The following is a 15,775-nucleotide window of genomic DNA, read 5'->3' on the forward strand; positions in this document are numbered from 1 at the left end:
CCACCAGAGAACTTCAATGTGAAAACACTCATAGATACGTAGCGGTCCCACTTCATACAATGACGTCTCCTTTGATTGCATGCTTTCTCCATTCATCATTTCTGCACACAAAGTCTTATTCAAGTAAGACACGAATGCATTGCCCTAAGAAAACTCTCAACATCCTTTTTCTAGTGTTGCATTTTCTTGATTGATTCTATAAGAGTTAACATTTTTTTTTTCATAACCATTTTATAGAACCTGTACGTGGCTCCATATCATCAAGAACCTTACTCTCTGTCTGATATGAGCAGTGCACCGAAATAACATGAGCAACTACTTTTAGCACCTATACGGCTATACCTGGGAAGGCAATTAAAAAAATTGTTGCCCATCTTAGAAGATTTCTGCCCAGAAAGCCATGGAGTCATCCTTCAAGTTATACATGACCGATCACTCTTACTATGATGCAAGAAACTTTATATGTCTTCTAAAGAAATTTACGGTGAGCGGTGCTCTTCACATTAACATGGCAGGCATGAAGGAGACCAAATCATAATCAGTGTGGCAATTCGGCAAACATCTAGCAAGCGTACTGAAACATAAAATAGAGAACTAGTCACACGGCGCCTAGTTGCAGCATAAAAATTTCAAGTAGGGAAAAACTCTTGTTAGAGAATCCTTATTCCTTGTTTTTTGGTGATTTTTTTCAAGATGGGGTAGAAATCCAACCAAAATTAGAGCATGAAATTTGATGATTGAATTAGGTGTAATAACCCAGGATCTCACTCAAAAAAGCCAGCCATAAAGTATTATTCGGATTCCTTGGCCTTGTATAAGTACTTAAGATCTACCCAATGCATAATCGGTGTGGGACTAAACACGTGCCCCTATGTGAAATGCTCGACAAATTAAAAGTTCAAACCCATTCAAATTTAATTACAAGCACCACGATCGGCCTATAGTCAATCTCAATGGGTCCGTGCTGCAGTGCCCATAGTTCATATAGGTCATCGTCGAGTCTAATCTGATACCATTTATAACAATTCAAGATGTCACCCAAAAAAACTAGGCAGAAGATATTATTTAAATTTTTTGATCCTATATAAGTATCCAAAATCTATATGATATAAAATTAAATATATGTTTGCATGGATCCTTACACTGGGTCATTAGTGCCAACACCCACCAATTTTATCAACTAAGCCAATTCACACCCTCATTGAATTTTCAATTTTAAAATTTAAATTTAAAATTTTCTCTCACCATGACCTGTAAGTACGAAAAGATAATACATGACACACAATGCTTACCTCAAGATGATTCATACAGTATGAGTCTGGACCACTGTGGATGAGAATTACGATAGATTGGATTCCAATAAAATCTAGCTAATCCATATGAGACCTAAATTACATGTGTTAAACTTCAATCTAAATCGATAGTTAAATTTAATTTGAGCCCTACACCCATACCCAATAGTAGAGCAGAACATGGTTAGGCATTGATCGAATTTAGATAGTTATCAAGCATTGGGGGAGCCTGTATTTTGCAAAAGAGTGAGGTTAAGGAAAAGCCAGGCATGTTCTACAATAAAACAAGCTTTGCTTCCCCTCTTCGCACACTCAAGCAGTTTGCACAAGTTGTCTCAACAAAGGCAGTAACTGGAACATTCAAACTTGTCAGTAACATGGGACTTGGTGAAGCAAGATGTTTTCCAAGATTGCTTACATTAGCTAATATTTTTTGATTTCCTTCACTTCACATGCTGGTTGCACTGTCTTATATTTTCCAGCTAAAACCTTCTGTTGCAAACTTCATCAGCACACCCTCAGCATCATAAGCAGTGTCTCTGCGTTGCTTGAAGCCTACTCCTCATGCCTCCACCTTGAGTTCCTTGGAATCAAATCATATCCTATGCTCTCACACACAAGTCCAGGGTGTAACCTATAGCTTTGGAGTGCGAAATTGCTGGCTTCCTTGGAAACAAAGCTGATGACCGCATGCTGGGACCGCTTCGCACATGTACATAACGTGAGGTTTTCATACAAGAGGCTACTATTTGGTTTTACGCATTAAGAATTGTTACACCCATAGCCTCTCATTTCCACTCTTCCAAAACCAGTGTAACTCCCACAGTTTAGAGCTCATGTGATTCTTTTTTCTTTCAAAGCTCGTTTCCTCCCTATCTCAAACACTTCCAAAGTCGTATACTACTACTCTTTTATAAAGTGTATTTCTGAAATTTCAACAATACAGTCATAGGCTCGATGATGATTTGATCATTTAGTTACTCTGTTAAGACATTCTCTTCATGTTAGTCTGAACAAAACAAAGAAAAAATCTTCTTAAAATTAGCGCCATGATTTCACTATATTCACCAAAAAAAAAATGTTCATTTATCTTTATTAACAGAAGCAGCTGCTCTTATCCCTGCGTTGATACAGAATAAAGCAAAGCGAAGTACTGAACAATCAAGCTAGCATCTCAGAATGTAGGGAACTCAATCCGGGAAGAACACTTGCTCCTAGGATACACAGGGCACTCAATGAGATCCCTTGCATTAGTGTCCACACATAGGTAAATCTGATATAATTGGCTGTTGCTTGATTCATCCACATTGCACTCTACTCCGGGGGTGAAACCAGTTGCATCCCTGATGGCCCCAGTGATGCTATCCACACTGTAGAATCCACCATCTGGCTCAATTCCTGCGCCTCGCAAGATTCCAAGGAGGTCTGCTCGCTTCTTGAGGTTAAGAGCTGCTTGGAAGTATGAGTGCTGATCGAGGATGGACTCGGAGCAGGTGCCGTGCTTCTCCCATTCGTGCTCCCAGAAATCCGAGCCATCACCACTTGGGCATGCCAAGGTTGGCCATTTTGCTTGCATTGTAGGTATCAGGTCCCTGATCTACATGGTATGAGAAGTTTATCAATTCTACCGGAGATGAGCATGAAATAAGTTGCATCTCTACGAGGACTAATTCATATTCCATGGAATAAGATTGATGAACTATATATTTCTCATCACATTCTTCTCTCTTATTTGTTTGATCGCTTCATATTTGGGCTCTGCTGTCTTTATTCTGCATCCAATTAATCTGTATTGGTTACTCTAGGATTGATAAACTGTTTCTCTTCTTATCCATTGGGTGTTCCGACCTTAAAATATGAAAAAGTCTTTCCATATACGAGGATGAGGCTGCATGCATCTGATTCTTCTCCGATCTAGCAATGATAGAAATCTTGTACATTGAGAACTTTTTTTTCCTAAAATTTGAGCTTTTAGATAAATTATTGATTTTTTCCCTAAGCAGCACTATTTTTTTTTTGCTGAAAAAAAAGGGGAAGGGGGAAGGGACAAGCCCACCCCCGCGTAGCAGCCCCGACCACTGGGCCCCCACCCCGCCAGGAGAATGTTCGATGCGGGTAGACCGAGTCGTGTGTTGGGCACCCTGACCTATTTTATTCATACCCTCCCCACCCGTGGGCTGGTTCGGTTACCCGATCCGACCTTCCGTGTGAGTACGTCACACTTGGTACCACCCAGGCTACCAGCCGACCAGTAGCGCTTCCAGACTCCGTGTCCAGGCGTGGGGCATCCGGTCCCCGAATTTAATCGACGCCCGCGCGTTTCAAATCTGTAACCACTTGGTTGGAAGCAAACGCCCCATTCCAACAGGGCTACCACCTTGGTGGCAAGCAGCACTATTCAACCATGGAACTTAACCTACTTTGTGAAGATTGATTAGTATAGCTTTGGACTAGTTTATGTCAGTCAGCTGCTGCGTCAACTTCTTTTTCTCCTGAGCAGGGGTGTGTCAACTTTTTTTCTGAATGTCAAGTCAATGTCAAAAGAGATGTCCCTCAGGCATTCCCCAGTAATAATTTTTCAGAAAGCAGATCACGTATTTTGCACGTATATTTGAGATGATTTTTTTAATATGTTCCAAAACTCCCTGAGGAAAAACATTGTGCGGATTATAACCGCATATGAGCAACTGCTTGCTGAGTAACCTGACGAGCGCAACCTTCAATTTTTTAATACTTTGAACATTTCAATATTTTAGATGATACCTTCAACCACTCTTAGACTGTTTAATAGAATATTCAGAGTATATCTCGAGTATATTTCTCTGTTTAACCAATCTCATGACCATGCTTTGCTTTTTAATACTGTACATCTCTCCATTTTCATTAATTAACTAAGGCACAATTAATGAAAGCACTAGAGATATTCTTTTTCTTGCTTTTGGAGAAAGAGTAGCCATAAACATATTGGATGTCTTTTCTCAGATCAGATTGAGCCAGTGGACAGAAAAAAACAAGCAAATTATACGATCACGATGGTATCAAAGATGAAATAAAACAAAGTTAAATACAAGGAACGGAGGAACTAAGATAAAGAAAGAGAAGGGACTTGTGATTTCCTTCAAGAAGACATAATTATCAACCGTCACTCAAAAACTTGAAATATAAAATGAAATACTTTACTCATCATCAGCTTTTCCACGAATTAGTTCTATCACCATTCAAAAGAAATAATATAACAACACTAAGGAGAAGAAGAATTCAGATAAGTACCTTAGATCTATCGTAAGGGCTGTCGGGGTCGCAGTTGGATGGGTAAGAGCCATCCTTGTTGTTGGGCCAAAGACCATGGATTCCGAAGTCGGCAGCTGGCTTTCCAGTCTTGGGATAGCAACAGCTTCTCCTGGTGTCGCAGTATGATCCCGGCCACTAGCACAATACACGAACAAAACAGCAAAATTAGCATCCAAAAGAAAACCCTCCTATAGTTAGCACCTAAGTTAATAAGAAAACATGTCTTAAAAAAAAAGGTATGGATTTGCGATCATCAAAGTCTATTGCTTGAAGCAATGAAAATAAGAGAAAATGTCTCCACTTTCTTCTTCACTTCTCTTGCAACTTATAAGATATCAAAAAAATATGGTTCTTTTAATCAAAGTGGAGTTCTTTGGCCATTCTTCTACAAAATAATTTGGAAAGCAGCAGTGCCTTAAAAATTTAAAAGTATTCATGTGGTTGGCATTGAAAATAAATTTACATACAGGGGAAGTTTTGGCCAAAAAAAAGGCTGAGCAAGAACAACTGGGGCTAACTCTGAAACTATATCACATCTTTTAATCAAATGCCATTTGCAAAAAGTCTATGGTTTATCCTGAAAAATCAGCTCAAGATAAGGAGCTGGCCAAGAGTTATTAGAGACAAATGAGAACTAGGAAAATTCTTAGAAGTGGATGGGATCAGTTATCTACAGCAATTAGCTGGCACATCAAAAAAAAAAGAAAAAAAAAAAAAGAAGAAGAGCTGGCCCAGTTTGTTTAGTATCACATAGAAATAGAACTATGTGATAGAGGAGGGAGGAGAAGAAGATAACCTGCTGAACAAAGTAGAAGAAATCAAAATCTCGAGCAGTGGAAACAGCTGCCGAGAGATGCAGAAGAAGAAGGACAAGGAATAATGGTGATGGGCACTTCATTGTAGGTTATTGGCTCGTTCTCGTGTTTGATTGGCGTGATTTAAGTCAAGGTTGGTTGAGGGGTACCTCATCAGCGTTGCCCATATTTATAGCCAATGTTTTGGGCTCTCGTATGAGGAGGATATGACGAGGCATATTCCATTTCCACACGTCACTCTTTGAGCGGAGAGCAGAATCTAAAGGCGTAAAACCGAAAGAGGGAAAATATTAAGAAAAAATAGAAAAAAGGGAAGCCATGTGAGACAAGTGTCAGACATCATGGCCGTCACGCAACCATCATATTGCGTGATAAACGTTCACATTGCCGGCTTTCGTTCATTGGATGAGCATTTTTTTGATCTTTAATTTTTGGGTTTGCTCGCAATGAAGTAGGTGCTGCAGCGCTGTCATGGGCGACAACAATGTTTATAGTGATTAATATAGAGAGTATTCCATTGGAAAAATAATTAGAAAATGGTAACCAAATGGCATAGGGGACTGACCGCAATGGACCAAGTCATGAGCAAAAAAAGCTTGCATGCATTTGGCAAATCATTTCTGTTGAAATATAAGAATGAGAGAAAAGAAAATTATATTTCTGTTTGTCTATTACAATGTATAGAAGCAGCTTTTATATAGACTAGGAGGCTGACAAAGTTTAGTAAAACTGACTAAGTTTAGTACAATCAATTACAGTCCTAATCAACCGTATGATTTTAACAATTCCCATCAAAAAGCTTTGGGTGGAAGGCTGCATTTTGTCTACAGCGAGGCAAATTGATGCTGCTAACTAGATGACCTCCTTTGTAGCAGTTCAGATAAAATAATTGGACTGATGAGGCTTAGTTGCCAAGAGTCTAGAGAGATATTTTATTTTCTGATTTTTTTGGACTGCTGCACCGAAAATTCTTTCAAATTTTTTTGTAGATTTTATTTTTTAATTTACATGAATGCATTTTCACTAAATTAATTTAATAAATAAATAACTCTGACTATTAAATTGAGGAGAAAATTTGACTTGTAAATCTGAACCTGTCCTTTGTTATCTGGACTTGCTTTTCCTTTCAGTTTGGAGTCCGCGTTGGGTCCGCTATGAAGTAGAAAAATTGTTTGCTTTGAAGCATTGAATATAACAATGCAACTAGAACTCTTGTTGCTTCTCTCCTCGTCACTTTGATTGCAAGAAATGGAGGGACTTTTTGATCAGCCCTTTCTCAAAATGGAGAAAAAGAAGCATAACTTTCGGTGCTTATCGGAGATTGTTCGGAGATACTTCTTTTGAGACATAATTGATTTTTCCTTTACTCTCCAATGCCAATACGCTGTGATCTTTTCCAAGCATGTATCTTAAGGTAGGTTTATCAATAGAGTGAACAACTTCGTTGCTGCTGGTATTCTACTTGATAAGGGTTTGACCAGTGAGTAGACTAGTTAAGTTTCCCCGGCTTCCTTGTGTATGTAAGCTACTATTTATTAAGATAAAGATGTTGTTAACTTAGAAAAAAATTGTTATTTAAATTTATTTCTATTCAATATCAACATCAATCAACTTGATAGAGTTTTCATTAATTGAAATGTAAGCAATATTTTTGTAGCAGAATGTTAGTTTATTAGTTGATTATACACTTAGCTGATGATTTTTTTGGATTTTTGGAGTTATGAGATTCTGAATATTTTAAATTTTAGATTTAGAAGCTTCATATTGTGTTTTATATGAGATGCATTTTTATATAGATTGTTTATAGTTAGTTTCGTGTTATTGTGGACTAGCAATGGCTGTGTCATGTTCTGAATTTTGAGCATGATATGTTCTCTAATGCATTAGCTTATTCACAAAGCGAGAGGAAAGACCGGCAGCATCACGATTTCGCATTCATAAACCAATCACATACTTTTTTGGGACTTCTTAGTCTTGTTCACCTTAATCTTTAATACGGACACCTGAAAAAAATATTAGAAAACCATGTCATAATCCAACTCCTCTGAGCAAAGAAGAAGAACGAAGCCGATTGAACGTTACGGAGTTGCAACTTATCAATGTTGATATTTCTCGTATTTGGATCTGGCGTTTAGTGAATCAAATATTTCTTTTTTAATTTAAATGTCACGGATCCGTTGGTTTAATATACTAAGATCTATTTCAAGCTTGGACTGTAACGCCGCATGATTAGTGAACGTTTTCCCACTGTGATGGGACAGGGGAGAGCCCAGTAACACCAGCCCTTAATATCATCACCTGCGACACCTTTTTTTTTTTTTTTTTGTTAACACTGGCCTCCATTTATGCGTTAATCAGTTGTCCACGTCGACCAAAATCTTAAGTGGTCTGTCGGCAACTCGGCACCCAGCTGCCTCCCATGGCAGTAAGTGCTTAGCCATTGGAAAACAAGTCCTGAGGAGCTTACCGGCGCTTAAAATCCACAAGCAATAAGCAACAAGCCAAAGGTATATATAGAGAGAGTGAGATCTTCTCTGCAACTTGGATAGGTTGGCTTTCATTGAAGTCTAATCCTAACTATCCAACCTTGGATTAGATTTTTCTCCGAGCCAACCCTAGTCCATTTTCAGATTGACCAAGGTTCCCTGGAGTTTAACTACATTGAATCAGGCTAGTCAGGTTTGAATTGTATAGGTATTTTAAGTTCAGAGAAATATTTGTTATATTAGTACCATGTTGGACGCAATCTTATTTGTGCCCACTTAATGTAATTTTATAACTTAATGGGATTTAAGATATAGTTATATGGGAATACAAGTATTGCATGCAAAACAAATGGATGAAATTTATTTATTAGATCAGGTCTGGTTGGCTGGGTGGTTAGCCTCTGGTAGAATTTCCATTCATCAAGTTGAATTTCCATTCAAGGTAGAATTTATGGGCACCATCACAAGGCTTGTACCCAAAGGCGGTAAGAAATGAAAGATGCTACGTGGCCTAACTCTATTACAAAATCTTCCTTTTACAGCAGGAATGACATGGCGAGTTTCCACTTGCCATGGGCCCATCTTTGGACATGGTGTTCAGAAACTTATCCACCACCCCAAAATCCATCAAAGCCACAAATGAAGTGCACAAGTCATCATAATAGCATTTTATCACAGTTAAAAAAAGCCAGAAATTATAAATCAATGGGACGATACAACTCGACCCATGTGCATTCAGCTGACGATAAGATCAATCCTTTTTTTGTGATACAGATCATCCTTTTTTTGTGATAAGATGGGAACTTGGTTTTTATTTCTTCGATCACTGATAAGAACTAATAATCCAACCAAGTTTCAGTTAAATTAATCATTTTTAAAACATTCCGCAATCTCCCAAACTTTCCATTCTCACAAAATATAGGCCTCAAACTGTCCATTTCTTTCTTGAGAAGAATCAAAATGTCCATTCATGGCATCCTCAAAAGCATCTAGCCTCATGCTCTTATTTTGGCCAAATGGATTAATGAATTTCATCTAGTGCTTTGAACAGAGATAACAATGGAAGACATAGATGAAAGAACATCTTAGCCTCCAAAAATCTACAAGGTAGGACAACACAACTGCTCAGTTTTTTTTCAATTTTTTCTTCAGTTCATTTCAAAATACTTCAATTGGTACGCGCAAGAAATAGGCCAATTCGGCAGCTTTTTGTTCAATTTCTCGTGGAGTAAAATACTCATCAGTACGAGTCAAGGGAATGGCTCCTTGGCCTCTAATTTCCATATAAAGGACACGACGAGGATAAAGACCCTCTTTAACCTCCATTCTGATGGATTGGATATCTCTCATAAATAAGCGAAGAAAGATGCGACGATTTATTCCAGGAAATCCATTCTGATGGATTGGAGGTTATTTAAGCTAACCTCCACAGACCATCCAGACCTATCAGACTGTCAGAGCCCAACTGATCTTGTAGAATAGAAGCAGCCCCAGTCCAAGACTCCAATCTCCACTTTGTGGCTTAGATTAGAATTCAGATCTGCTTTGGAATCTGAGAATCAATATGTCACTGGCCGTCTCTCACAACAGCCCATATTCCCATCTGCAAGTCTCAGGAGATCTCAAAAGAGAACAGCATCAAAACTTCTCCTAGAGGAGAGTTTTAAATCAGAGAACACATGTAGATGTCAACATGAAAAGAAGGAAGCTACTAAGATCTGCTGGCCTGGGACTTACAGGTACTGGGTTCTCTGCAGCTCAGCCAACAAAAGCTGAGCCAGAAAGCCCTCAAGGGTCGACTTCCAGCAGGATGTCTACTCGAGATTCCTGGAGTACCTGAATGTAGGAACAATGAAGAAGGTGGACCTGTTTGAGAATGGCACTGTTGTCATCGCCGAGACATCCAAACCCAGCACTGAATAAAATTCAAAGAGTCAAAGTGCAGTTGCCCGGACTGCCCCAGAATTTGCTGAGGAAACTAAAAGAAAAGGATGTGGATTTTGCTCCTCATCCTGTGGAACCCAATGTAGTATTTGCAATCCTCAATTTTTTGGTGAATTGGGGATTCCCTCTGCTCTTACTTCGGTCGTTGTTTCTGAGAATTTCATCAGTGAATACTCCGGGAGGCCCCAACTTGCCTTTTGGCCTGGGAAGGTAATATCTGCATATACAAGTAATACTTAAAAAATAAGAAGAAAGCTTCTGAAGATTAAATGTCTTCTTGATGCTCTCTAACATAACTTCACTGGTAAAATTTAGCTCCTTTACCTCACATCTGCAGTCATAGATGGTGTTTGCATGCGTAGCCACTAGAATATTTAACTGAATTAGATATCTATAGTCTATAAGTAGGCATATTATTTTCTTACAAAAAGGCCTATTGTACATTTATTGATAATTTGAATGTTGAACAGGTTTAGAACCAAGTTTCAGATGGAACCGAACAAAGGAATCACATTTGATCAAGCGCTACAAAGCAGTGATGTAGTGTTGAGAATGCTAGCTAGGAATTCAATCTCTGAAAAACTCACAGAAGATATTGACAAGTCAGTAAAAGCAATAATTGACAACTATTACAAAATCGCAAAGACTCACATATGGAATAATTGAGCAGCTATTGGACAGTTGGTTGAGGTGTTGCTAGAAAAGGAAACTCTCACAGGAGATGAATTCAGAACAATTTTGTCTGAGTTCATCAACGTTGAGGTGGGCAAAAGTGATAGGCAAACTATTACAGATCTGATTGCAGCTTGAGTCACCCAAATTATTCATGCTGCAGTTCCTCATGACAGAAGTGCAAATACAAGGTCTATGTAAAGGTTAAAGATTTTGCATGTGTACAAAATTTACCATCTATAAGCACATCACTATGTATTGATCCAGAGTTTTTTTTTTTTTTTTTTGCAGATTAAATAGATTTCATATTGCAAAATATTTTTGTTCTGTGAAATTTTAATCATATTGGGGTGCTTTTCTTCGATGGCAAATAGACTGGTGAGATATGATAACATTGGAATAAGTCTCTTGCTCCAATGTGATTTTGGTGGTTAACCATGAAACTTAATAAATAGTGTAGTCAGTTGAATTTAAAATAAGATCTGCACCAATATGCTTCATATACAATATCTTATAAATATATGTATTTTTTTTACCTATTATAAGCAGCACAAGAAATAAGACCCACCAACAAGATTTCTCCAAGGACAATCATGTGCAAAGGGGATTCAAAATTACAGATTTCTACATCAGATAATTTACTTATTTCACAAGACAAATAAAACATATGTTAATTGAGGATTTTTGTACTTTATTGGTTTCCTACTCTAGAGTGCAACATAAATGAAAGGAGATACTCTGTTTTTAGACAAAATTCAAGTAGATATTCAGAGTTTAGAAGCTAGCATATGAAGAATTTTAAGGTATAATTTAGAGCAGAAAAATCATGGATAGCATTGTGTGCATGTTCATGGATTTAACCTTGGTTAGTCATTCAAAGAATTCATTCCTCGCAAGATTTTCAGACCAATCCAATGGAAGTCCAAGAAAGTGAGGGTGACAGAATAATTTTGAATCTGATGTAGACCTTGGCACCTTCTTCCTGGAAGCAACCAATGAATGTGTGAACGTATAGCAGACAATATCTTCATTAATCTGCCAAAAGTCAACAAAGCACTGCCTTGTATCGGTTGAAATTCATATATAGTGAGCTTGGAATCAAGGTTGCAACATCCAGAAACCAAGCTTTATTTCTTGAATGCATCAGCATCCTCCTTCCATGGTCGTGCTTATACATGGACCAATTTTCCTGCACATTAACCCACCAATGCCCTACCAGTAATCATTACATGAACAGCAACCTTCTTTGAAATGGTGGAATCGACTTCGGTCTCTTATGATTACCAGCCGATTATAGACACTGGATAACACTTTTGCAAAAGTATGGCAATCAACACAAATGCGAAGGTTCTTTGCAATTCTAATCGTTCTACCTGGAGGAGTAGCAAGAATACCAAAAGCAATGGCCAGCTTTTCACTATGAAAACAAAGTGCACTCTCCTTCTCCTCCATATCCATATCATGCAACTCAGATGCCATATTTGCGACATAACCAGCAATCTTTAGCTGCCGCCCTATCTCATCAAGCTTCTCATAAATCTCCGCCTTCTGTGGGTGTGAATTATCATCAACAACAAACTCATGAACCTCTCCATTCAATTCTATCGTGCTGCATCCTGGAGTCGTTTGAATTCCCTTCTCCTTCATCAACCTCCTCGTTTCCACTACCTTCTCCCAATTCCCCACAGATGCATATATATTCAGTAACAAAACATAATCTCCAGCTTGTTGTGCTTTTAACTCAATCAGGTGCCCAATTACTCGTTCTCCAAGGTCAACATGACCATGAATTCTACAAGCTCCAAGGAGAGTCCTCCAGATTGTGGCATCTGGCTGAACCTTCATCTCTTTTACTATAAACTCATACGCCTGATCAAGCAATCCAGCACGGCCCAAAAGGTCAATCATGCATCCATAGTGACACACATTAGGGACTAGTCGATACTTAAACCTCATCATATCGAAAAATCTAAATCCTTCGTCAACCAACCCACTATGACTACAAGCTGAAAGTACACCTGTGAACGTCTGATCATCCGGAGCAATGTCCACTCTCGTCATCTCTCTAAAAGCTTCAATTGCATACCTACCATAACCATTCATTGCCAAACCAGAAATCATTGCACTCCAACTAATCACATTCTTATGCGGTGTATCACAAAACACTCTATAAGCCTTATCTACACACCCACACCTTGAGTACATTGCTACAAGGGAATTCCTTATATTCAGAGCACCACCAAAACCACGTTCCTCAGCATACTTATGTATCATCTCCCCAAAATCAAGCGCACCCAAGTGTGCGCATGCCTGAAGCAGAAGCAAGCAGGTGACATCATCCGGTTCCAACCCATACTCTGGTCCCCGCATCACATCAAACAAACGCAACGCATCTTTGGTCCGGTGATTACGACAATAGCAAGAAATCAACACATTCCATGCAACTATATCTCGCTCGGGCATTTCATCGAACACGCGACGCGCATCATCGGCGTCCCCGCACTCCACGTAGAGTCCCATCAATGTAGTCAGCAAAAGCGAATCAGATTGGTGCCCATCTTGCAGGACCCTCGCATGCATCTGTTTTCCACCAGACAAGTAAGAAATCCTGGTGCATGACTTGAGAGCAAAGGAAGAGGTGAAGGTATTCGGAGAAATGCCGAGTTTTCGCATGCGGTTATACAAGTGGAGGGCCTCCTCCGGGGTGCTATCCTGGGAGTAGGATCTTAGCATGGTGTTATAGTGAAAGACGGTGGGTTTGGGTATTTGTTCGAAGACGCGACGGGAATAATTGATATCACCGAGGGGGGAGAGGGCGGCACGAGATAAGAAGGCGGTGGTGATGGACGGGTTGTCGACGAGGGAAGAGCGGAGGAGGCGAGCGTGGATTTGGAGGAGATGGGTCTTGGTGGAGCACGATGTTATGAGAGGAATGCAGGTGGTCGCGAAGGTGGAGAGGAAGGTATTTGGTTGGAATCGGGGTGGGGGCGAGGGGTTTCGGAGTTGGTGGAGGAGGAGATGAGGCAGATGGAGGGAGGGGGAGCAGGGAAAGAGGAGAGGGAGCGGAGGATGGATTTGGTGGTGGCGGAGAGGAGGGAGAGGGGAAGTAGAATGGAGCAGGAGACGAGCCAAAACCATGGAGAGAGATTTTCGTCCAGCCTCGCACTAGTTATGATGCTACTGAAGAGGCTTCACATAAGATCGGCAACGCAACCTGCCGACTTTGGTTTAGAAGGATAAGCGACGGCCGTTGTGGGGGAGGCGGAGGAGCCGGCGAGGAACCAAGGGATTTGTGGCGGTGAGCTCCCACTGCCGGCGACGGCGGGAGGAGGAGCACAGGAGAGAGGGTACGAAGATGAGAGCGAAGGAGGGGCGACAAAGCCGCGCTCCACGACCGCCGGCGGACTAAAGTGTCAGCGGTGGCCGCCGACCACTTGAGGACCATCGGACCAGATGGATATCTTCTTGAACGCCAACCATCTGATCTTGATCGAGCGACGGTGAATGGTCCTCACAAAAGCCTGGCTGCTTCTTCATCGGCTCGCGGGTACGCAAAAATTATATGTGATCTCACGCATAACCAATCTATGCGAAGTCTACATTAGAACATGCTCATAAATTTTCTATGCCGCAGTCTTCCCGCATCGAAATTATGATGCGGACGTACGAAGCAACACAATAAACTTTCTATGCGGAACTTCTACGCATAGACATTACTATACCGACAACACCTATGATTTGCATATATTGTATATGCGGCCGAAGGTTCGCATAGAAAAATTAATATGTGGACAATAAGGGTAAGCGCATAACATTACTATGAGGAGCAAACACACAGAGAAATTAATATGCTACATTAGGGTAAGTGAGTATAAAAATTTTGTGCAGTCATATCCGCCTAGATATTATATGCAGACAAATCGAAAAATCGCATAAAATGTCTATAAGTTTAAAAGTCGCATAAAACTTTTTATGCGGCCATAAAGAAAGCAACAAATCCAGGCGCATAAAAGTCATACATGGACGCAATCCATAAAGAAACACATATACGGACTTATGGGAGTAACGCATAACATTACTATGAGGTGTAAATCCACATAGCAATTACTATGCGAACTAAACAAGTGAGTCGCATAAAATATCTATAAGGAAGAACGTCCATGTAGACATTGTATGCGGAATTCATGTGTTACCTAAAATATCTATGCATTATAATGTCACATACAGATTGATATGCGGACATCATTGAGCACCAGAGAGCGCGCCCATAACATTTATACGCAGACGCAATTCGCGCAGAAATTAACATGCGGAGTTCAGTCTATGTGCGCATAAAGTAGCTATGAGTACATTATCTGCATAGAGGTATATGCGAACTATGGTGAGGTGCGCATAAAATTTCTGTAAGGTCTAACATCCTTATAAATATTATATGCGGACGTCTCGGTAAGTGCCTAAAATATCTATATGGATAAGGGAAATCCGCATAGAATTTGTTAGGAGGACATATGGGTGCACGACATAAAATCTCTCTATGGAAGTAAATTTCTTTATGAGGATACCTAGTTCCGGAAATTCCACAGGCTTTGGAAGGGGTCAGCGATTATCGCCCGCTTTTGAAAGATATCCGGGCCATAGTTCATGACGGGTTGGTGTTTCAGGCGAAGCACGTGTTTAGAGAGGCCAACAGGGCGGTGGATTGGATAGTATCTTTTGTTGCCAATCATTTGGGAGACCATCTATGAAAGAGAGAGGCGGAGTTGTCTATTGCTCTTCGTGATATTCTACTTCTATTTTCGATATTGATGATGAACCATTTTCTTTGTTTTCCACTATACTGTTGTAACATGTGTAACCGGTTGCCTCTTATCAAAAAAATTGGGTGGTTAATTAACACCTCCCTTCTTATCAAAGAAAACAGTTCCTTCACCCATGTGTTTGTCGAATTACTATTAATAAACATCCTTTATATAATTGATATTGTTTATTTAATGCTCGGTATAGTATGTTTCAATACTCTTGCATTATTTATATTCATGTCTATTTTATTTCTTGGAATGATTGGAAAGTTAAATATTCTTGCAAATCATCACTCCAGCTGGGTCACTGAAAATCCATGTGAATTGAGTTTCCAAAAATTTCAATCTATGTTTAGTATGGACATGCCGAAGCCAAAATCGTGACACAGCAAACCGTAAATCTGAAAACAAATGTGACAACTGCACGAATTATCATACCAATTGTGCCAACTTAAGTTATCAGCGATGATCAACAA

General features: G+C 39.7%; 2 protein-coding genes across 5 annotated transcripts; both read right to left on the reverse strand.

Moving 5' to 3' along the window:
* Nucleotides 1-2,355: 2,355 nt before the first annotated feature.
* LOC103703064 (extracellular ribonuclease LE-like) lies at nucleotides 2,356-5,559 on the reverse strand. Its single transcript, XM_008785763.4, has 3 exons — nucleotides 5,380-5,559; nucleotides 4,563-4,718; nucleotides 2,356-2,889 (listed from the first exon to the last, which is right to left on the reverse strand). The coding sequence occupies exons 1-3, from the start codon at nucleotides 5,479-5,481 to the stop codon at nucleotides 2,467-2,469; spliced, it is 681 nt and encodes a 226-aa protein (XP_008783985.1). The 5' UTR covers nucleotides 5,482-5,559; the 3' UTR covers nucleotides 2,356-2,466.
* Nucleotides 5,560-9,023: 3,464 nt separating this feature from the next.
* LOC103705268 (pentatricopeptide repeat-containing protein At3g47530) lies at nucleotides 9,024-14,142 on the reverse strand. 4 transcript variants are annotated; one of them, XM_026803097.2, is made up of 3 exons: nucleotides 11,362-14,142; nucleotides 9,622-10,045; nucleotides 9,024-9,534 (listed from the first exon to the last, which is right to left on the reverse strand). In XM_026803097.2, the coding sequence occupies exon 1, from the start codon at nucleotides 13,636-13,638 to the stop codon at nucleotides 11,713-11,715; it is 1,926 nt and encodes a 641-aa protein (XP_026658898.1). In that variant the 5' UTR covers nucleotides 13,639-14,142; the 3' UTR covers nucleotides 9,024-9,534; nucleotides 9,622-10,045; nucleotides 11,362-11,712. The 4 variants fall into 4 exon arrangements, with proteins under 4 accessions (XP_026658898.1, XP_026658899.1, XP_038983162.1 ...); XM_026803098.2 differs by having other exon boundaries at nucleotides 9,024-10,045; nucleotides 11,476-14,142; XM_039127234.1 differs by having other exon boundaries at nucleotides 9,024-10,045; nucleotides 11,468-14,142.
* Nucleotides 14,143-15,775: the final 1,633 nt, after the last annotated feature.

The sequence above is a fragment of the Phoenix dactylifera genome, chromosome 6 (genome assembly GCF_009389715.1).
Source record: "Phoenix dactylifera cultivar Barhee BC4 chromosome 6, palm_55x_up_171113_PBpolish2nd_filt_p, whole genome shotgun sequence".
Lineage (NCBI taxonomy): Eukaryota > Viridiplantae > Streptophyta > Magnoliopsida > Arecales > Arecaceae > Phoenix > Phoenix dactylifera.

Coding starts and splice junctions, on each gene's coding strand:
- LOC103703064 (XM_008785763.4), bottom strand. CDS start 5,481: ATGAAGTGCCCATCACCATTATTCCTTGTCCTTCTTCTTCTGCATCTC. Junction 4,719..5,379: donor TCTTCTACTTTGTTCAGCAG/GTTATCTTCTTC, acceptor GTATTGTGCTAG/TGGCCGGGATCATACTGCGA. Junction 2,890..4,562: donor GCCCTTACGATAGATCTAAG/GTACTTATCTGA, acceptor CATACCATGTAG/ATCAGGGACCTGATACCTAC.
- LOC103705268 (XM_026803098.2), bottom strand. CDS start 13,638: ATGGTTTTGGCTCGTCTCCTGCTCCATTCTACTTCCCCTCTCCCTCCT.